This window comes from Eumetopias jubatus, unplaced genomic scaffold (assembly GCF_037043125.1).
Source record: "Eumetopias jubatus isolate StellerSeaLion01/CBP00866 unplaced genomic scaffold, mEumJub1_p1.0 scaffold_7, whole genome shotgun sequence".
NCBI classification, from domain to species: Eukaryota; Metazoa; Chordata; class Mammalia; order Carnivora; family Otariidae; genus Eumetopias; species Eumetopias jubatus.
Window position 1 is genome coordinate 117,141,867 of NW_028274813.1, and position 23,471 is coordinate 117,165,337.

The 23,471-nt window shown below is 40.2% G+C and overlaps 1 protein-coding gene across 1 annotated transcript; it reads left to right on the forward strand.

The window, feature by feature from the left end:
* Positions 1-354: 354 nt before the first annotated feature.
* Positions 355-1,994, forward strand: LOC148163981 (heat shock transcription factor, Y-linked-like). Its single transcript, XM_088025145.1, has 2 exons — positions 355-867; positions 1,308-1,994. Exons 1-2 carry the CDS (start codon positions 355-357, stop codon positions 1,992-1,994), a joined length of 1,200 nt encoding a protein of 399 aa, XP_087881271.1.
* The last annotated feature ends 21,477 nt before the right edge of the window (positions 1,995-23,471 follow it).

Consider the following 23,471-nt stretch of genomic DNA (forward strand, 5'->3'; position numbering starts at 1 on the left):
AAGAGTGTGTTTAGAAGAAGGAAATGATTTTATATCAGGGGCTAAATAAAATTATGTATTTATTTCTATAAAAAAATTTGTAAAAAGGAGATTTTGTACATCCTATTTTATTGGTCCTGTCTACATAACTTTTATTTTAAGTAGTTTATTTTAACCGAATGAATTTCAAAAGTAAACACTCGGGCTTTAATTGCTAGGAAACAGGCATCTTGTGATGTCACAACTACTCAGGTGGTGGACCATTGTGATGGTCTGAATAGTTTATCTGGGTAGGCCAGCCAAAGCGGCATTTGAAAGCTGCAGTGTTCAAAACCATGCAGATCAGAAACGTAGCTGAAGGAAAACTTATTTGAGATGGCACATGTTTCTTCAGAAATTCAAGATGATTCTCCTAAAGATGGATCGACTGGTTCCGCAGCCGCCATTAGCGCTCGTTTGTGTGATCACACATTCACTGGAGATGTGGACCTGAGGTCTATGATTGAAGAAAATGCTTTTCAGGCCTTGTCAGGAGGATCCTTGATAAAAAGACCACATTACACATTCTGTGTCTCTGAACCAGATGAAGATAATGATTTTCTTTCTCTGACCTTTCCCAGGAAACTTTGGAAAATAGTTGAAAGCGATCAATTCAAGTCAATTCGTTGGGATGAGAAGGGAACTTCTGTAGTGATTGATGAGAAACTCTTCAAGAAAGAAGTTTTGGAGAGAAAGGTTCCTTTTAGAATATTAGAAACTGGAAGTATGAAGAGTTTAGTTTGCCAGCTTAATCTTTATGGATTTAGTAAAATGCAACAGAGATTTCAAAGATCTGCTTCTCTGGCTGACTTTCTGGCAGAGGAAAAAGAAGTTTCTGTTTTAAGCAAGGTATTCAAAAATGTTATGACTTATATACAGAATATATAAGATTTTACCTTGTATAGCAGTAAATAGGTTCCTATGTATAGGTTAAAGTCAGATTTTTAAATTTTTAATATTTTTCAAAAATTGAGGCCAGCTTAGGCATGTCACATTCAGGGTTATAAGTAATTTTGGTAGTATCTTTGACCCTTACCAATGAACTTCAATTTAAATAAGGTCCTGAAGCCAATTAAAGTGCTATTCACTGTTATTTGTAAATATATAGCCCATTTTCATGAACCATATTTAAACGTTTGTTTCCAGTAAGTACATTTTTAAAAATACTAACATACAAAATATATTATTTGATGACTTTTTGTGATGAAACTAAAGTCAGATTTTATAGGTTATCTTCTCTTATATCTTAGTTGGAAATGTCACTTAGTAACGTTCTCCTTTGGTTTCAGTTACAGTACTATCATAATCCATATTTTAAACGGGGCTGCCCCCATCTTTTAGTAAGAATGAAAAGAAGAGTCGGGATTAAAAATTCTTCTACAGTTTCATTAGTTCAGGATTTCAACAAGAAACCCTGCAGAGCAGGGGATAATGTGGAAAGTCCTAATTCTGGTTTTGTTGCTGAAACTAGTGGAGAAAGGCTATGTTCAAACTCCACCAATGTAAATGTTCCTCTAATAAGGAAGCCGCCTCACAGCCAGGGAATTGCTACTACAATGGCCCCTATGAGAAGTGATTCTCCTGCATCAGCAATGTCAGTTGGACCATCAGAACAAATTGGAATGGAGCAACATGTTACTTTAAACCAGGTGACCACCTTTCACATGCACTCACATAGCAGCTACACTCAAGCAAATGGCCACATTGTGAACTTTGTTACAACTACAACTTCTCTATCTCAGTACCGTATCATATCTCCCTTACAGAGCAGTTATTTGGGAATGATGGTGGAGCCTTCCACTTTTCCAACTAGATATGCTGATTTGTCAGCCAGTGAGGCTCGTTTTTCTAACCCGCAACCGGCTGGCAACCCATGGTGCACAATGCCAATGATAGGTGATACTTCTGCTGCCTCACTTTCAAGATCAACTCATCAACCGTCTCCATCGTATGCACATCATTCTAATTACAACTGATCTGTCAAAGGACTGTCATTATGCAAGATAACAAAGGTTATCATTTGTTAGCAATTGACCACATATTGGCAATTCTCTTACTTGAACAATAAAATTACATGTTCATCTTTATGGTTTCATTATGTTTATATTTTGAAATAGTTCAGGGTAAAAATCTTGATTTTATTTATTGTATTTTTTTGTGTGATTTGGCAAGAACAGTTGACATACATCCTAAATACATTATATGTATTTAGAAAAGAATGGGAGCAAAGGAAAAGAAGCATTTGGAGTTAAGTAATTTCTGAAATAGTCCAGGATGAATAAAATGAGGGCATAAATTACAATGATGTGGAAGGGGGCGCCCGGTGGTTCAGTTGTTAAATGTCTGCTTTCGGCTCAGGTTATGATCCCAGGGTCCTGGGATCGAGCCTTGCATCCATTGCAGACTTGTGTCCAGAAGCAGACTCCCTCTCCCTTTGCCACTCCCCACACTTGTATGTGCTCTGCAATAAATAAAATCTCAAAAAAAAATTGATGTGGAAGAGATACATGTCAGTGAAATCTAGAAAAGACAAATACATAGTATTCACTTTAGTATTTTCTCAATTACATTATATTCTCCCAGTTATTTAGAAGAGTCCTTGGATTTTAGTTGGCAAAGATTCTCTTCATTAAAAAATACATTCGTAGTGGAAAGTATAACACTCTCACCAGTTCAGCAACCATTATGTCATCACATGCTGCAGTCATGGACTGCATGTCTCAGAATGTTGTGTAATTTTACAGGTGGTATTATCAAAGGCCTGTTTTGCCCTAGTGATCTCAAAACATTCGATTTGTGCCTTCATTTCCTCCCCTCATTAGCCCACGTTTGATATTTTTTAATGGATACATTTATGTTGCCTTCTGATTCCATCCACAGCCTATTTCAGGCTTAATTCCTTATGCTGTTTCTAATGCCTTTTAAATTCTGAGCCCTGAAATTCAGCATAGTTAACAAGTCTTTAAAGACAACTGTTTACCTGAGCAGGTTCATAAGTTTCTACTCCCTTATCCCTTTTGAGTTACATTCAAACTCTTTTTAGCCATGCCAATTCTCATCATACAACTCTTAGGTAGAACCCCTTTACTTTGTCTTGGACATCAGCACAGATTGAGCACAGTTAACTGTCAAATATATTATGTATATATATATATATATGAATGATAATTGAACGTTGGTTTAAGCCAATCAAAATCTGCTTTTTGTTACTGAACATCCCATGTCTTTTACTCTTATCATAATTGGTCTTACTCTTCACTGGAAATTTTCATTCAGGAGTAGCTCACAGTTATGTACACTACAGATAATGAGTTTGACTTAAGAAAACTAGCAGCACTGGTTATCAGTGCATGCACTAATTTCTAGTTTCCAGTTTTTTGGCCATTATGCAAACTTGGATATTCTGGTTATTGCCACTATAAAGACTTTTTTCCGTTCTGTTTCATCGAATTATAGGATTATTTCTCTGCCTGTCACAATATCTTCTCCATCTTCTGCTTTGACAACTCATTCCCTGAGAGAATTTGCTACATACTTACTAGCTCTGTGTCTATGGCAGTCTCCCAACTAGTGTGCAGTACAATGACAAAATTCATTCCTTTGGCCTCTGAGGTAACTGGAATCGGGATGAAATACAGACCTGAAAAATCCATTCTTGTCATCCTGCTGCATCAACACATATACTTTTTTGCTTTTGTTTCACTAACTTTTGGAGATGTATTTTGATAGAAGTTGCAGTGGGCGATGTCAAAGAGGTTATTGCCTATGATCTCCTCTAGGGGTCCTCCCTGCCTCTAGGATGCGAATGTTTGTTTCATTCCCCAGATTAGGGAAGTTCTCAGCTACAATTTGCTCAAATACATCTTCTAGTCCTCTCTCTCTCTCTCCACTCCCTCCGGGATTCCAATTATTCTGACATTGGAATGCTTCATGGTGTCACTTATTTCTCTCATTCTATTTTCATGGATTCTGAGTTGTTTTTCCCTGGCCTCCTCTTTTCCCTTTTTATCTATTATATTGTCTTCCAGGTCGCTTATTCGTTCTTCTGCCTCACTTACCCTAGCTGTTAGAGTATCTAGATTGGATTGGATCTCACTGATAGCATTTTTAAGTTCTGCCAATTCAGTTTTCATTTCTGCCCTTAGAGACTCTATGCTGCCATTAATTGATTTTTCCATTCTAGCTATTGTCTTCACAATTGCTACCATGAATTCCATCTCCGACATTTGGTTATATCTGCATCCATTTGTAAATCTGCACCATAAGTCATAATCTCTGAGTCTTTTCTATTTGAGGGATTCCTCCTCCTAGTCATTCTGTTGATGGATGTTTGAGGGAAAGAAAAGAGTCCAAACTATTGACCAGAACCCAATCAAGATGCACCTGTTTTCTTGGGACCTTAGGGTTGCTGGCCTGTTGTTTTTCCAGCCTGTCTTCTGGGGGAAGAGCCTGCCACGCTGTTACTCAGGCAACCCAGTTTGGGCAGAGATTCCTTCCCCCCCTGTGGTGGGGGATGGGCTCAGCGGGAATCAGTTTGGGGGGCTTTTGTTCTCCGGCGGATTTCCCTGGAGGATTTCCCTGGAGGCTTTCTGCGTCTCTTCTGCAAGTCAGAGCAGAAGAGACCATTTCCAACCCTCTGTCTCAGGGCAGAGAGTCCGCCGTCTGTTCTTCAGTGAGCTCTCCAGGCCACAACATCTCTGTTTCTGTCCCTGCTGCTATAAACTGCAGCGTCCTGGGTTGTGCACCCCTCTGCAGCAGCCCCAGTCCTGCCTCCAGGTCGGAGCATGTCTCTGCCCTTTGTGCTTCTAAAACCGCCAGCTGCTCCTAGTTGCCACGGGAGACCCCGTCGCTCTGGGTTTCCCCCGGTGGCTGCCCTAAAGTACTTTTCCCAATGCTACTGGTCTGTGAGTCTCTGCCCGGTCCCCAGCCCGTGAGGCTGTCACTCACCGGCAGTGTAGGATCCAAACAGCCAGGCACCTTCCCACTGCCATTTATCCTCTGATATCTGCCCACGGAATCAGGGCTCCCCGCTTGGTACCTCAACACCAACAGCCTCCGGTGTTCTGTTCTTAGAGACCCAGAACTTCTTACATCTTAGGCTGGTTTCATGGGTGCTCGCAATGGTCTGGTAGATATCCAGCTCAATTCCGGGGACCAGTTGAAATAGGGTCCCCTACTCCTCTGCCATCTTTCCTCTCCTATCAAGCACTGACTCTTGATCTCAACTGAGGTCTTGATCTCAAAGTCCTGAGTTCAAGCCCTAGAGTGAATCTCTTATAGAAAGCATGAAAATGGATGATGGTTTTTCCATTATTACAAATAGTGTCTTTACTCAAATAGTCTAATTCATGTACATTTATTTTATTTTATTTATTTAGTTAGTTAGTTTTTAATGTTCTTTTTATTAACTCAAACCCAAGCACCAGCCAGAGAGTGTATATCTTCTCGCCATATAGTCACACACATTAATTATTATATTAATTTCATCTTTTGAAGGAATATCTCCTCAGGGTCTACTCCAGAGACCTCTAACGTACTATATCTTTAATGGCCACTCTCGGACTTGGTATAGAAATATGATCTTGAGGTCTCTATCGTTACCTTGGGGATTGCTTTTGCCTATGAACTCACTTCTGTTTTCCAGTTCCTGATTTGATGTCTTCCTCCTTCCTTCTCCAAAACTGCTTTGTATTGTTGAGCATTCTTCAGTAACTTCCCAGAAAAGGGTGCACGAGTGGTAATTTTTTTTGAAACTTTGAATGAACATATCTTTGTTCTGTTGATGGTTTGGCTGGTTATAGAATTCTAAATATTTTGAAATTTATTAATGATGTGGCTTTGGATAGATATATTTTCACCTGTAGTTGGGGTACTGCTTGGAACCTTTCAATGTGAAAAATTACGTTCTGGGACATTAAAAAATATATACTTTGATGATTTCCTTCTCTTTATTTTCTCTCTTTTTTTTTGGGAACTTTTAGCATTATGTTGAAATTTCTGGATTGGTACCCTAATTTTCTAATCTCTTGTCTCTCTTTGTGTTTTTGCTTTACCTCCTGGGAGTTTTTCTTAATTTAATCTTCCAAATTTTCTGTCTAGTTTTTCCACTTTTGACCATGCTTTTAATTTCCAAAAGCTATTTTTATTTTTTAAATGATTCTTATATACCACAACTTATTTATCCATTTATCTGTTGATGGACACTTCGATTGTTTCAACATCTTGGCTATTGTAAATAAATGATACTGCTGTGAACATCTCTTTGACATAGGGTTATAGTTTCCTTTGGATATATTCACAGAAGTGGAATTCCTGCATCATATGGTAGTTCTTTTTTTATATTTTTGAGGAAACTCTATATTGTTTTCCATAGTAGCTTCACCAATTTACATTCCCATCAACATTCCACAGGGTTCTATTTTCTACACTTTCTCTGCAGCAATTATGTCTTGTTTTTTTGATGAAGGCCATCATAGTAGATATGAAGTGATGTCTCGTTCTAGGTTTGAATGACATTTCCCTTATCATTAGTGATGTAGAGCACCTTTTCATGTACATGTTGGTTATCTGTATATGTTCTTTTATTTCCCTTCAATTTTTATTGTTATGTTAATCACCATACATTACATCAAGTTCTTTTTTTTTTATTTTTTTATTGTTATGTTAATCACCATATATTACATCATTAGTTTTTGGTGCAGTGTTCCATGATTCATTGTTTGTTCATAACACCCAGTGCTCCATGCAGAACGTGCCCTCCTCAATACCAATTACCAGGCTAACCCATCCCCCCACCCCCTCCCCTCCAGAACCCTCAGTTTGTTTTTCAGAGTCCATCATCTCTCATGGTTCGTCTCCCCCACTGACATACTCCCCTTTTCTTCCTCTCCTTTATCTTCTTCTTTTTCTTTTTTCTTAAAATATGTTGCGTTATTTGTTTCAGAAGTACAGATCTGTGATTCAACAGTCTTGCACAATTCACAGCGCTCGCCGTAGCACATACCCTCCCCAATGTCTATCACCCAGCCACCCCATCCCTCCCACCCCCAACCACTCCAGTAACACTCAGTTTCTTTCCTGAGATTAAGAATTCCTCATATCAGTGAGGTCATGTGATACATGTCTTTCTCTGATTGACTTATTTCACTCAGCATAACACCCTCCAGTTCCATCCACGTCGTTGCAAATGGCAAGATCTCATTCCTTTTGATGGCTGCATAATATTCCATTGTGTATATATACCACTGCTTCTTTATCCATTCATCTGTCGATGGGCATCTTGGCTCTTTCCACAGTTTGGCTATTGTGGACATTGCTGCTATAAACATCGGGGTGCACGTACCCCTTCGGGTCCCTACATTTGTATCTTTGTGGTAAATACCCAGTAGTGCAATTGCTGGATCGAACGGTAGCTCTAATTTCAACTGTTTGAGGAACCTCCATACTGTTTTCCAGAGTGGTTGCACCAGCTTGCATTCCCACCAACAGTGTAGGAGGGTTCCCCTTTCTCCACATCCCCGCCAACATCTGTCGTTCCCTGACTTGTTAATTTTAGCCATTCTAACGGGTGTGAGGTGGTATCTCATTGAGGTTTTGATTTGGATTTCCCTGATGCCGAGCGATGTTGAGCACTTTTTCATGTGCCTGTTGGCCATTTGGATGTCTTCTTTGGAGAAATGTCTGTTCATGTCTTCTGCCCATTTCTTGATTGGATTATTTGTTCTTTGGGTGTTGAGTTGGATAAGTTCTTTATAGATTTTGGATACTAGCCCTTTATCTGATATGTCATTTGCAAATATTTTCTCCCATTCTGTCGGTTGTCTTTTGGTTTTGTGGACAGTTTCTTTTGCTGTGCAGAAGCTTTTTATCTTGATGAAATCCCAATAGTTCATTTTTGCCCTGGCTTCCCGTGGCTTTGGCGATGTTTCTAGGAAGAAGTTGCCGCGGCTAAGGTCGAAAAGGTTGCTACCTGTGTTCTCCTTTAGGATTTGGATGGACTCCTGTCTCACGTTTAGGTCTTTCAACCATTTGGAGTCTATTTTTGTGTCTGGTGTAAGGAAATGGTCCAGTTTCATTCTTCTGCATGTGGCTGTCCAATTTTCCCAACACCATTTGTTGAAGAGACTGTCTTTTTTCCACTGGACATTCTTTCCTGCTTTGTCAAAGATAGGAGTTGACCATAGAGTTGAGGGTCCATTTCTGAACTCTCGATTCTGTTCCATTGATCTATGTGTCTGTTTTTGTGCCAGTACCATACTGTCTTGATGATGAGAGCTTTGTAATAGAGCTGGAAGTCCGGAATTGTGATGCCGCCAGCTTTGCTTTTCTTTTTCAGTATTCCTCTGGCTATTCTGGGTCTCTTCTGGTTCCATACAAATTTTAGGATTATTTGTTCCATTTCTTTGAAAAAAGTGGATGGTATTTTGATGGGGATTGCATTGAATGTGTAGATTGCTCTAGGTAGCATTGACATCTTCACAATGTTGATTCTCCCAATCCATGAGCATGGAACGTTTTTCCATTTCTTTGTGTCTTCTTCAATTTCTTTCCTGAGTATTTTATAGTTTTCTGAGTACAGATCCTTTGCCTCTTTGGTTAGATTTATTCCTAGGTATCTAATGGTTTTGGGTGCAATTGTAAATGGGATAGACTCCTTGATTTGTCTCTCTTCTGTCTTGTTGTTGGTGTATAGGAATGCCACTGATTTCTGTGCATTGATTTTATAGCCTGCTACTTTACTGAATTCCTGTATGAGTTCTAGCAGTTTTGGGGTGGAGTCTTTTGGGTTTTCCACATACAGTATCATATCATCTGCAAAGAGTGAGAGTTTGCCTTCCTCTGCCGATTTGGATGCCTTTGATTTTTTTTGTTGTCTGATTGCTGTGGCTAGGACTTCTAATACTATGTTGAATAGCAGTGGTGAGAGTGGACATCCCTGCCGCGTTCCTGACCTTAGGGGAAAAGCTCTCAGCCTTTCCCCATTGAGAATGATATTCGCTGTAGGTTTTTCATAGATGGCTTTTATGATATTGAGGTATGTACCCTCTATCCCTGTACTCTGAAGAGTTTTGATCAAGAAAGGATGCTGTACTTTGTCAAATGCCTTTTCTGCATCTATGGAGAGGATCATATGATTCTTGTTCTTTCCTTTGTTAATGTATTGTATCACGTTGATTGATTTGCGGATGTTGAACCAGCCTTGCAGCCCAGGGATAAATCCCACTTGGTCGTGGTGAATAATCCTTTTAATGTACTGTTGGATCCTATTGGCTAGTATTTTGGTGAGAATTTTTGCATCCATGTTCATCAAGGATATTGGTCTGTAATTCTCTTTTTTGATGGGGTCTTTGTCTGGTTTTGGGATCAAGGTAATGGTGGCCTCCTAAAATGAGTTTGGAAGTTTCCCTTCCATTTCTATTTTTTGGAACAGTTTCAGGAGAATAGGTATTAATTCTTCTTGAAATGTCTGATAGAATTCCCCTGGGAAGCCATCTGGCCCTGGGCTTTTGTTTCTTGGGAGATTTTTGATGACTGTTTCAATTTCCTTCATGGTTATAGGTCTGTTCAGGTTTTCTATTTCTTCCTGGTTCAATTTTGGTAGTTGATACATCTCTAGGAATGCACCCATTTCTTCCAGGTTATCTAATTTGCTGGCATAGAGTTGCTCATAGTATGTTCTTATAATTGTTTGTATTTCTTTGGTGTTGCTTGTGATCTCTCCTCTTTCATTCATGATTTTGTTGATTTGGGTCATTTCTCTTTTCTTTTTGATCAGTCTGGCCAGGGGTTTATCAATCTTGTTAATTCTTTCAAAGAACCAGCTCCTAGTTTCGTTGATCTGTTCTACTGTTCTTTTGGTTTCTAGTTCATTGATTTCTGCTCTGATCTTTATGATTTCTCTTCTCCTGCTGGGTTTAGGCTTTCTTTGCTGTTCTTTCTCCAGCTCCTTTAGGTGTAGGGTTAGGTTGTGTATTTGAGACCTTTCTTGTTTCTTGAGAAAGGCTTGTATTGCTATATACTTTCCTCTCAGGACTGCCTTTGCTGTATCCCAAAGATTTTGAACAGTTGTCTTTTCATTTTCATTGGTTTCCATGAATTTTTTTAATTCTTCTTTAATTTCTTGGTTGACCCATTCATTCTTTAGTAGGATGCTCTTTAGCCTCCATGTATTTGAGTTCTCTCCAACTTTCCTCTTGTGGTTGAGTTCTAGTTTCAAAGCATTGTGGTCTGAAAATATGCAGGGAATGATCCCAATCTTTTGGTACCGGTTGAGACCTGATTTGTGACCTAGGATGTGATCAACTCTGGAGAATGTTCCATGGGCACTAGAGAAGAATGTGTATTCCTTTGCTTTGGGATGGAATGTTCTGAATATGTCTGTGAAGTCCATTTGGTCCAGTGTGTGATTTAAAGTCTTTATTTCCTTGTTGATCTTTTGCTTAGATGATCTGTCCATTTCAGTCAGGGGGTGTTAAAGTCCCCCACTATTATTGTATTGTTGTCAATGTGTTTCTTTGCTTTTGTTATTAATTGCCTTATATAATTGGCTGCTCCCATGTTCGGGGCATATATATTTACAATTGTTAGATCTTCTTGTTGGATAGACCCTTTAAGTAGGATATAGTGTCCTTCCTCATCTCTTACTACAGTCTTTGTTTTAAAATCTAGTTTGTCTGATATAAGGATTGCCACCCCAGCTTTCTTTTGGTGTCCATTAGCATGGTAAATGGTTTTCCACCCCCTCACTTTCAATCTGGGGGTGTCTTTGGGTCTAAAATGAGTCTCTTGCAGACAGCATATGGATGGGTCTTGTTTTTTAATCCAATCTGATAGCCTGTGTCTTTTGATTGGGGCATTTAGCCCATTTACATTCAGGGTAACTATTGAAAGGTATGAATTTAGTGCCATTGTATTACCTGTAAGGTGACTGTTAACTGTCTGTTGTCTGTGTTCGTTTCTGCTCTTTGCTGCTTTTTGGTTCTCTCTTTGCTTAGAGGAACCCTCTCAATATTTCTTGGAGGGCTGGTTTCGTGTTTGCAAATTCCTTTAGTTTTTGTTTGTTCTGGAAGCTTTTTATCTCTCCTTCTATTTTCAATGATAGCCTAGCTGGATATAGTATTCTTGGCTGCATATTTTTCTCATTTAGTGCTCTGAAGATATCTTGCCAGTCCTTTCTGGCCTGCCAGGTCTCTGTGGATAGGTCTGTTGCCAATCTAATGTTTCTACCATTGTAGGTTACATATCTCTTCTCCCGAGCTGCTTTCAGGATTTTCTCTTTGTCTCTGAGACTCGTAAGTTTTACTATTAGATGTCGGGGTGTTGACCTATTATTCTTGATTTTGAGAGGGGTTCTGTGTGCCTCCTGGATTTTAATGCCTGTTTCCTTCCTCACATTAGGGAAGTTCTCTGCTATTATTTGCTCCAATATACCTTCTGCCCCTCTCTCTCTCTCTTCTTCTTCTGGGATCCCAATTATTCTAATGTTGTTTCGTCTTATCGTATCACTTATCTCTCGAATTCTGCCCTCGTGATCCTGTAGTTGTTTCTCTCTCTTTTTCTCAGCCTCTTTATTTTCCATCATTTGGTCTTCTATATCGCTGATTCTCTCTTCTGCCTCATTTATCCTAGCATTTAGTGCCCCCATTTTTGATTACACCTCATCAATAGCCTTTTTGATTTCGATTTGGTTAGATTTTAGTTCTTTTATTTCTCCAGAAAGGGTTTCTCTAATAACTTCCACGCTTTTTTCAAGCCCAGCTAGTATCTTTAAAGTCATGATTCTGAACTCTAGGTCCGACATCGTACTAATGTCCGTATTGAGTAGGTCCCTGGCTGACGGTACTACCTCTTGTTCTTTTTGCTGAGGTGATTTCTTTCGTCTTGTCATTTTGTCCAGAGGAGAATAGATGAATGAGAGAACAAAAGGCTAACAGGTTTACAACGTCCCCAGCAAATATACTGTATACAAATCAGAAAAGACCTGAAACCAGGGGAAAAGAAAGGGAAAGAAAGAAAAAAGAAAGAGAAAAAGGAAAAAAAAAAGAAAAAAAGATAAAAACAAAAACAAAACAATTCAAAAAAGGAGAATATGATCAAATATGATCAGGCTAGTGCATAGATCAGGGCCACACACTAGATTTTGGGCGTATTTTGGTCTGTTAGAAAAAAGTGCCTCCTAAAATTTTAAAGGAAGAAAGACATATATGTACAAAATAAGGGTTGATACAATGAAGGGATGGAAGATGACTGTAAAGATGAAAATTATAAAAGATTTTATAAAAGGACTTGGTAAGATAAGTTGTTTGAAAAAAGAAAGAAGATTTAAGAAAAAAAAAAAGGAAAAAGGGAGAGAATGTGATCAGGCAGGAGACTAGGACAAAGCCATACACTAGTGATTTAGGGTATATTTTGATCTGTTAGAAGAAACTGTACCTCAAAATTTTAAAGAGAGAACAACTTATATATATATGCCAAAAACAAGGGTAACTACTATGAAGGGATAAAATATGACTCTAAAAATGAAAAAAAAAATAAAAAATGTTTTTTTTTTAAAAAAGGGATTTATAAGATGTTGGTTGAAAAAGGGAAAAAGAAAAATAAAAAAAAGTCAACAAAAATTAACTTTGATGAAATAATGAATCATGGTAAAAAAAAAAAAAAAAAAGCCATGAATCTATGTGCAGTATTCCCCTAGCGCTGGAGTTCTCCTATTCTCCTTGATCGGTAAACTTGGTCTTGGCTTGCTGGCTGTTTGTGCTGATCTTCTGGGGGAGGGGCCTGTTGCTGTGGTTTCCAAATGTCTTTGCCGGAGGCGGAATTGCCCCGCCCTTGTCGGTCCGGGCTAAGGAAGCTGCTCCGCTTTGCTCTCAGGAGCTTTTGTTCCCTGCAAGCTCTCGGTACAGCTTTGGAGGACCAGGGCAGAAATGGTGGCCTCCCAATCTCCACTCGGAGGAGCTGAGAACTCAGGGCCCCGCTCCTCAGTGTGTCCCCAGAGAAAAGCAGTCACTTCCGTGTCCCCGGTCTCTGGCCGCACTCCGTGCTCACCCGGCCTGTGATCGAGCGTTGCTATCTCTGGCACCCGACCCCGTGTGGAGTCTCCAAACCCAGCAGATCCCTGCAGTGCGTTCCCGCGCCGCTCCTCCCCGGGAAGGAAGGGGAGTCTCCCCGGATCTGCTGCTTGTTGGGTCCCTGCTGGGGGAGCCATGCCCCGACTGGGCCGCAGATCACAGTTTATGGCAACCCCGAGCTGAGAGCCCGCGACTCTGCTCCGTCTCTGCAGCCGGCTTCCCTGCTCTGATACCTGGGAGCTCTGGCGCACTCAGGCACCCCCGGTCTCTCTGTGACCCCAAGGGTCCTGAGACCACACTGTCCCGGGAGGATTCCACCCCCCGCTTAGCCACTGCAGCGACGTCCCTCCGCCGAGCCAACTTCTAAAAGGTCCGATTCTGTGCTCCGCGGCTCTAGCACTTGCCAGAAGCGGCCGGCGGAGGCCCCTCCCCCGCCGTCTGTCCTCCCAAATATCGCCTCGGATTCACTTCTCCGCACGCCCTACCTTCCAGTAAGTGGTCGCTTCTCTGTTCAGAGAGTTGTTGCTACTCTCCTGTTCGATCTCCTGTTGAGGTCATAGGTGTTCAGAATGGTCTGATTCCTATTCAGCTGAATTCCTGAGACCAGACAAAATCTAGGTCTCCTACTCCTCCGCCATCTTGCTCCGCCCCCTTACATCAAGTTCTTAATGTAGTGTTCCATGATTCATTGTTTGTGCATAACACACAGTGCTATACACAGAACATGCACTCTTCAATACCCATCACCAGGCTACCCATCCCCCAACGCCCCTCCCCTCTAGAACCCCCAGTTTGTTTTTCAGAGTCCGTCTTCTCTCATGGTTATATCCCCTCCGATTTACCCCCCTTCATTCTTCCCCTCCTGCTATCTTCTTTTTTTTTTTTAATTTTTTATTCTTATGTTAATCACCATATATTACATCATGAGTTTTTGATGTAGTGTTCCATGATTCATTGTTTGTGCATAACACCCAGTGCTGCACGCAGAATGTGCCCTCTTTAATACCCATCACCAGGCTAACTCATCCCCCCACCCCTCTCCTTCTAGAACCCTCAGTTTGTCTTTCAGAGTCCATCGTCTCTCATTGTTCATCTCCCCCTCCTACTTACTCCCCTTCATTCTTCCCCTCCTGCTATCTTCTTCTTCTTTTTTTTCTTAACATATGTTGCATTATTTGTTTCACAAGTACAGATCTGTGATTCAACAGTCTTGCACAATTCACAGCGCTCACCATAGTACATACCCTCCCCAATGTCTATCACCCAGCCACCCCATCCCTCCCACCCCCCACCACTCCAGCAACCCTCAGTTTGTTTTCTGAGATTAAGAATTCCTCATATGAGTAAAGTCATATGATACATGTCTTTCTCTGATTCACTTATTTCTCTCACCATAACACCCTCCAGATCCATCCACGTCATTGCAAATGGCAAGATCTCATTTCTTTTGATGGCTGCATAATATTCCATTGTGTATATATACCACCTCTTCTTTATCCATTCATCTGTCAATGGACGACTTGGCTCTTTCCACATTTTGGCTATTGTGGACATTCCTGCTATAAACATTGTGCTGCACATACCCCTTCAGAGCCCTACATTTGTGTCTTTGGGGTAAATACCCAGTAGGGCAATTGCTGGATTGTATGGTAGCTCTGTTTTCAAATTTTTGAGGAACCTCCATACTGTTTTCCAGAGTGACTGCACCAGCTTGCATTCCCACCAACAGTGTAGGAGGGTTCCCCTTTCTCCGCAGCCCGCCAACATCTGTCGTTTCCTGACTTGTTAATTTTAGCCATTCTGACTGGTGTGAGGGGGTATCTCATTGAGGTTTGGATTTGCATTTCCCTGATGCCGAGAGATGTTGAGCACTTTTTCATGTGTCTGTTGGCCATTTGGATGTCTTCTTTGGAAAAATGTCTATTCATGTCTTCTGCCCATTTCTTGATTGGATTATTTGTTCTTTGGGTGTTGAGTTGGATAAGTTCTTTATAGATTTTGGATACTAGCCCTTTATCTGATAGGTCATTTGCAAATATTTTCTCCCATTCTGTCGGTTGTCTTTCGGTTTTGTGGACTCTCTCTTTTGCTGTGCAAAAGCATTTTATCTTGATGAAATCCCAATAGTTCATTTTTGCCCTGGCTTCCCGTGGCTTTGGCGATGTTTCTACGAAGAAGTTGCTGCGGCTAAGGTCGAAAAGGTTGCTACCTGTGTTCTCCTTTAGGATTTGGATGGACTCCTGTCTCACGTTTAGGTCTTTCAACCATTTGGAGTCTATTTTTGTGTCTGGTGTAAGGAAATGGTCCAGTTTCATTCTTCTGCATGTGGCTGTCCAATTTTCCCAACACCATTTGTTGAAGAGACTGTCTTTTTTCCACTGGACATTCTTTCCTGCTTTGTCAAAGATAGGAGTTGACCATAGAGTTGAGGGTCCATTTCTGAACTCTCGATTCTGTTCCATTGATCTATGTGTCTGTTTTTGTGCCAGTACCATACTGTCTTGATGATGAGAGCTTTGTAATAGAGCTGGAAGTCCGGAATTGTGATGCCGCCAGCTTTGCTTTTCTTTTTCAGTATTCCTCTGGCTATTCGCGGTCTCTTCTGGTTCCATACAAATTTTAGGATTATTTGTTCCATTTCTTTGAAAAAAGTGGATGGTATTTTGATGGGGATTGCATTGAATGTGTAGATTGCTCTAGGTAGCATTGACATCTTCACAATGTTGATTCTCCCAATCCATGAGCATGGAACGTTTTTCCATTTCTTTGTGTCTTCTTCAATTTCTTTCCTGAGTATTTTATAGTTTTCTGAGTACAGATCCTTTGCCTCTTTGGTTAGATTTATTCCTAGGTATCTAATGGTTTTGGGTGCAATTATAAATGGGATAGACTCCTTGATTTGTCTCTCTTCTGTCTTGTTGGTGCATAGGAATGCCACTGATTTCTGTGCATTGATTTTATAGCCTGCTACTTTACTGAATTCCTGTATGAGTTCTAGCAGTTTTGGGGTGGAGTCTTTTGGGTTTTCCACATACAGTATCATATCATTTGCAAAGAGTGAGAGTTTGACTTCCTCTTTGCCGATTTGGATGCCTTTGATTTCTTTTTGTTGTCTGATTGCTGTGGCTAGGACTTCTAATACTATGTTGAATAGCAGTGGTGAGAGTGGACATCCCTGCCGCGTTCCTGACCTTAGGGGAAAGCTCTCAGCCTTTCCCCATTGAGAATGATATTCGCTGTAGGTTTTTCATAGATGGCTTTTATGATATTGAGGTATGTACCCTCTATCCCTGTACTCTGAAGAGTTTTGATCAAGAAAGGATGCTGTACTTTGTCAAATGTCTTTTCTGCATCTATGGAGAGGATCATATGATTCTTGTTCTTTCCTTTGTTAATGTATTGTATCACGTTGATTGATTTGCGGATGTTGAACCAGCCTTGCAGCCCAGGGATAAATCCCACTTGGTCGTGGTGAAGAATCCTTTTAATGTACTGTTGGATCCTATTGGCTAGTATTTTGGCGAGAATTTTTGCATCCATATTCATCAAGGATATTGGTCTGTAATTCTCCTTTTTGATGGGGTCTTTGTCTGGTTTTGGGATCAAGGTAATGGTGGCCTCCTAAAATGAGTTTGGAAGTTTCCCTTCCATTTCTATTTTTTGGAACAGTTTCAGGAAAATAGGGATTAATTCTTCTTTAAATGTCTGATAGAATTCCCCTGGGAAGCCGTCTGGCCCTGGGCTTTTGCTTGTTGGGAGATTTTTGATGACTGCTTCAATTTCCTTAGTGGTTATAGGTCTGTTCATGTTTTCTATTTCTTCCTGGTTCCGTTTTGGTAGTTGATACATCTCTAGGAATGCACCCATTTCTTCCAGGTTATCTAATTTGCTGGCGTAGAGTTGCTCATAATATGTTCTTATAATTGTATTTCTTTGGTGTTGGTTGTGATCTCTCCTCTTTCATTCATGATTTTGTTGATTTGAGTCATTTCTCTTTTCTTTTTGATAAGTCTGGCCAGGGGTTTATCAATCTTGTTAATTCTTTCAAAGAACCAGCTCCTAGTCTCGTTGATTTGTTCTACTGTTCTTTTGGTTTCTAGTTCATTGATTTCTGCTCTGATCTTTCTTATTTCCCTTCTCCTGCTGGGTTTAGGCTTTATTTGCTGTTTTTTTCTCTAGCTCCTTTAGGTGTAGGGTTAGGTTGTGTATTTGAGACCTTTCTTGTTTCTTGAGAAAGGCTTGTATTGCTATATACTTTCCTCTCAGGACTGCCTTTGCTGTATCCCAAAGATTTTGAACAGTTGTGTTTTCATTTTCATGGGTTTCCATGAATTTTTTAAATTCTTCTTTAATTTCCTGGTTGACCCATTCATTCTTTAGTAGATGCTCTTTAGCCTCCATGTATTTGCGTTCTTTATGACTTTCGTGCTGTGATTGAGTTCTTGTTTCAAAGCATTGTGCCTGAAAATATGCAGGGAATAATCCCAATCTTTTGGTACCGGTTGAGACCTGATTTGTGACCTAGGATGTGATCAATTCTGGAGAATGTTCCATGGGCACTAGAGAAGAATGTGTATTCCGTTGCTTTGGGATGGAATGTTCTGAATATGTCTGTGAAGTCCATTTGGTCCAGTGTGTCATTTAAAGTCTTTATTTCCTTGTTGATCTTTTGCTGAGATGATCTGTCCATTTCAGTCAGGGGGGTGTTAAAGTTCCCCACTCTTATTGTATTGTTGTCAATGTGTTTCTTTGCTTTTGTTATTAATTGCCTTATATAATTGGCTGCTCCCATGTTAGGGGCATAGATATTTACAATTGTTAGATCTTCTTGTTGGATAGACCCTTTAAGTAGGATATAGTGTCCTTCTTCATCTCTTATTACAGTCTTTGTTTTAAAATCTAATTTGTCTGATATAAGGATTGCCACCCCAGCTTTCTTTTGGTGTCCATTAGCATGGTAAATTGTTTTCCACCCCCTCACTTTCAATCTGGGGGTGTCTTTGGGTCTAAAATGAGTCTCTTGCAGACAGCATATCGATGGGTCTTGTTTCCTTTAGACCATCTGATAGCCTGTGTCTTTTGATTGGGGGATTTAGCCCATTTACATTCAGGGTAACTATTGAAAGATAGGAATTTAATGCCATTGTATTGCCTGTAAGGTGACTGTAACTGTATATTGTCTGTGTTCCTTCCTGGTCTGTGTTACTTTTAGGTTCTCTCTTTGCTTAGAGGACCCCTTTCAATATTTCTTGTAGGGCTGGTTTCGTGTTTGCAAATTCCTTTAGTTTCTGTTTTTCCTGGAAGTTTTTTATCTCTCCTTCTATTTTCATTGACAGCCTAGCTGGATATAGTATTCTTGGCTGCATATTTTTCCCGTTTAGTGCTCTGACGAATCATGCCAGCCCTTTCTGGCCTGCCAGGTCTCTGTGGATAGGTCTGTTGCCAGTCTAATGTTATTGCCATTGTAGGTTACAGATCTCTTCTCCCAAGCTGCTTTCAGGTTTTCTCTTTGTCTCTGAGACTTGTAAGTTTTACTATTAGATGTTGGGGTGTTGATCTATTTTTCTTGATTTTGAGGGTTTTTTTTTTTGTCTCTCCTGAATTTTGACGGCTGTTTCCTTCCCCACATTAGGGAAGTTCTCTGCTATAATTTGCTCCAATATACCTTCTGCCCCTCTCTCTCTTTCTTCTTCTTCTGGGATCCCAATTATTCTAATGTTGTTTCGTCTTATGGTATCACCTGTCTTTCAATTTCTGCCCTTGCGATCCAGTCGCTGTTTTATCTCTCTTTTTCTCACCTTCTTTATTTTCCATCACTTGGTCTTCTAGATCACTAATTCTCTCTTCTGCCTCATTTATCCTAGCAGTTAGAGCCTCCGTTTTTTATTGCACCTCATTAATAGCCTTTTTTATTTCAACTTGGTTAGATTTTAGTTCTTTTATTTCTCCAGAAAGAGTTTCTCTAATAACCTCCATGCTTCTTTAAAGTCCAGCTAGTATCTTTAAAATCATCATTCTGAACTCTAGTTCTGACATCTTACTAGTGTCCATATTGATTAGGTCATTGGCCATCGGTCCTGTGTCTTGTTCTTTTTCTTTTGCGATGATTTTTTCCGTGTGGTCATTTTGTCCAGAGGAGAGGAGATGAATGAGAGAACAAAATGCTAACAGGGTAACAGCGTCTCCAGATAATATACACTAAACAAATCAGAAAAGACCTGAAACCAGGGGAAAGAAAGAGAAAGAAAGAAAAAAAAAGAAAAAGAAAAAGATAAAAACAAACAAAAACGAGCAAACAAACAAACAGAATATGATTAAATTTGATCAGGCTGGTGCATAGATCGGTGCCACACACTAGATTTGGTGTGTATATTGTTCTGTTAGAAGAAAGTGCCTCCCAAAATTTTAAAGAAAGAAAAACCTATATATGTACAAGAATAAGGGTTAATACAATGAAGGGATGGAATATGAATATAAAAATGAAAATTATAAAAGATTATATAAAAGGAATTGATAAGAAGTTGGTTGAAAAAAGAAAGAAGAGGATAAAAAAAGGGAGAGAATGTGATCAGGCAGGAGACTGGAACAAAGCCATACACTAGAGATTTAGGGTATAATTTGATCTGTTAGAAGAACCTATCCCAAAATTTTAAAGAGAGAACAACTTATATATATATGCCAAAAATAAGGGTAACTACTATGAAGGGATAGAATATGACTCTAAAAATGAAAAATAAAAATGTTTTTTTTAAAAAAGATTGATAAGATGTTGGTTGAAAAAGGGAAAAAGAAAAATTCAAAAAAAAAGACACTTAAAAAAATTAACTTTGAAAGACTAAAGAATCATGGTAAAAAAGCCATGAATTCTTTGTGCAGTATTCCCCTAGCACTGGAGTTCTGCCCTTCTCATTGATCGGTAAACTTGGTCTTGGCTGGCTGTTCTTGTTGATCTTCTCGGGGAGGGGCCTGTTGCAATGGTTCCCAAATGTCTTTGCCGGAGGTGGAATGCCCCGCCCTTGTCGGGCCAGGCTAAGTAATCTGCTCGGGTTTGCTCTCAGGAGCTTTTGTTCCCTGCAAGCTTTCCATACAGCTTTGGAGAACCAGAGTGAAAATGGTGGCCTCCCAATCTTCACCCCAGAGGAGCCGAGAACTCGCGGCCCCGCTCCTCATGCGCCCCCAGAGAAAAGCAGTCAATCACTCCCGTCTCCCGGGTCTCTGGCTGCACTCCGTGCTCACCCGGCCTGTGACCCAGCGTTTCTATCTCTGGCACCCGACCCGGTGTGGAGTCTCCAAACCCAGCAGATCCCTGTGGTGCGCTCTCAGGCCACTCCTCCCAGGGGAGGAAGGGGAGTCTCCCCAGATCTGCCTCTTATTGGGTCCCTGCTGGAGGATCAGTGGCCCGACTGGGCCGTGGATCACTGTTTATGGCAACCCCAAGCTGAGAGCCTGCTCCTCGGCTCCGTCTCTGCAGCCGGCTTCTCCGCTCCGATACTTGGGAGCTCTGCTGTGCTCAGGCACCCCTGGTCTTCCTGTGACCCCAAGGGTCCTCAGACCACACTGTCCCGTGAGGGTTCCACCCCCCGCTTAGTCACTGGAGCGACGTCCCTCAGCGGAGCCGACTTCTAAAAGTTCCGATTTTGTGCTCCGTGGCTCTATCACTTGCCAGAACGGCCAACGGAGGCCCCCTCCCCCACTGTCTATCCTCCCGAATATGGCCTCGGATTTGCTTCTCTGCACGTCCTATCTTCCAGAAAATGGTTGCTTTTTTGTTCAGAGAGTTGTTGCTATTCTTTTCTTCAATCTCCTGTTGAGTTCATAGATGTTCAGAATGGTTTGATCCCTATCCAGCTGAATTCCTGAGACCAGACGAAATTTAGGTCTCCTACTCCTCCGCCATCTTGCTCCTCCCTCCAGACTTGAATTTCAAGTTTCTGAAACTTCAATATAAAACAAGCATATTGCTTTGTCTTGTTCAATGACCAAATTCTCAATACAAGGTCCATGATATAACTTACACAACTTTAACTATAGGAAAAAAAATCTACATTTTTTTAATTTAAATGTTTCATTTTGAAATGATTATAGATTCACAGGAAGTTGTCAGGGCAGAAAAATGGCACCAACCTTTCACCAAGTTGCCCCTAATGGTTAAATCTTTCATAATTACAGCACAATACAGAGTAATTCAATAGTGTGTATGTATATTTTATCACATGTGGAGTTGTGTAACCGCTACCTCCATCAAGATACAAAACTGTTCCTTCCACATGCACATTCCTTCTTGCTGCTGCTTTATACTCACATCCACCCACCACCACATATCTGTTTTCCATCCCTTTAATTTTGTAATTTCAAGACTGTTACATAAATATGATCATATAATTATACAGCATATAATCTGGGATATGGTTTTTATTGCTGAGCATTCGTCTCTGGATCCATCCAAGCTGTGCATGCATCAATAGCTAAGTCCTTTTTACTCTTAAGATTCCTGATATCAGTGGACCACAGTTTGATTAACATTTGCCTATGGACAGACACTACAGTTGTTTTGCAGTTTGGCTATCACAAACAAACACCAGTTTTGAATTACTATCAACAACTGTATACAAGTATTTGTGTAAATATAAGTTTTCATTTCTCTGAAACAAATGCCCAGGTCTACAATTGATGGATTGTACGGCAAGTGTATATTCGGTGTTTAAAGAAACTGCCAACTGCTTTCCAGAGTGGCTGTGCCATTTACGTTCCTACCAGCTGTGTAGGCAATCCAGTTGCTCTGCAACCTCTCCAATATTTGGCATTTTAATAATCTGTTTTAAAAATTGTGGTAAATTACAAATAACACTAAATCTACCATATTCACTATTTATAAGCATATAACTCAGAGGTGTTAAGTATATTCATGTTGTTGTGCAATGGATCTCCAGAACTTTTCCGTCTTTCAAATCTGAAACTCTATACCCGTTAACCAATGACCCCCCCTTCTCCTTTCCCTTAACCTCTGATAACCACCATTCTACTTTCTATCGCTATGAATTTGGCTACTTGAGATACTTCATATAACTGGAATCATATAGTATTTGTCATATTGTGACTGGTTGCTATCACTTGGCTTAATGTCCATTCTGTGTAGCATGTGACAGGGTTGTCTTTTTAAGGCTGAATGATATTCCATTATATGAATATATCACATTCTGTTTATTCTTTCATCCATTGATGGATTTCTTGTGTTTACCTATTGTGAATAATGCTGCTATGAACACGAGTGTGCAAATATCTCCCCAAGACTTGCTTTCAGTTCTTTTGGAGTATACCCAGAAGTGAAATTGATAAGTCACATGGTAGTTCTACTTTTGCTTTTTTGAGGAACTGTCATACTGTTTTCCATAGTGGTTTCACCATTTTACCATCCCATTAACAGTGCTCAGAGCTTCTAATTTCTCTACATCCTTGTCAACACTTGTTATTTTCTGATTTTTTAATAGTACTCTTCCTAATGGGTGTGAGGTGATAGTTCATTGTAGTTTTGAGTTGCATTTCTCTAATGATTAGTGATGTTGAGCATCTTTTATTTCTTTTTTTTTAAGATTTTGTGTATTTATTTGTCAGAGAAAGAGAGAGAACACAAGCAGAGGTTGCGACAGGTAGAGGGGGAAGCAGGCAGAGGGAGAAGCAGGCTCCTCGTCAAGCAAGGAGCCCAATGCGGGACTGGATCCCAGGACCCTGGGATCATGACCTGAGCTAAAAGCAGACACTTACCCGACTAAGCCGCCCAGGCATCCCAAGCATCTTTTTGTATACTTGTTGCTCATTTGTATATCTTCTTTGGAGAAATGTCTATTCACATCATTTGATCATTTTTAAATCAACTTACTTATCTTTTGCTGTTGAGTTGTAGGAGATGTCTACAAATCTGGATATTAATCCCTTATCACTTAGATGACTTACAAATATTTTATCCCATTCTATAGATTTTTTTTTCACTCTGCTGATTGTGCCCTTTGATGCACAAGTGTTTTAAAGTTTGATGTAGTCCCATTTGTCTTTGCTTTTATTGCCTACGCTTTTGGTGTCGTGTCCAGAAATCACTGCCAGATCCAATGTTGTGAAGGTTTCCCATGTGCTTTCTGCTAGAAACAAGTGTCTACTGTTTGTAAGCCTCCCAGTCTGCGGTGTTCTGTTAGAGCTGCCCATACAGACTCAGACAATCAGCAATGATGTATAGGACAAATTGAAATTGAAACGAAAACAAATTACGGTACCAGGGCAAAACTTAAATTTCATAATGTAAATCAAGCAAAATACATACAAATATGCTTTCAGAGAACACTGAAACATGGGATAAATCAAAATATAAATAAATGTAGATATTACTTGTTCAGG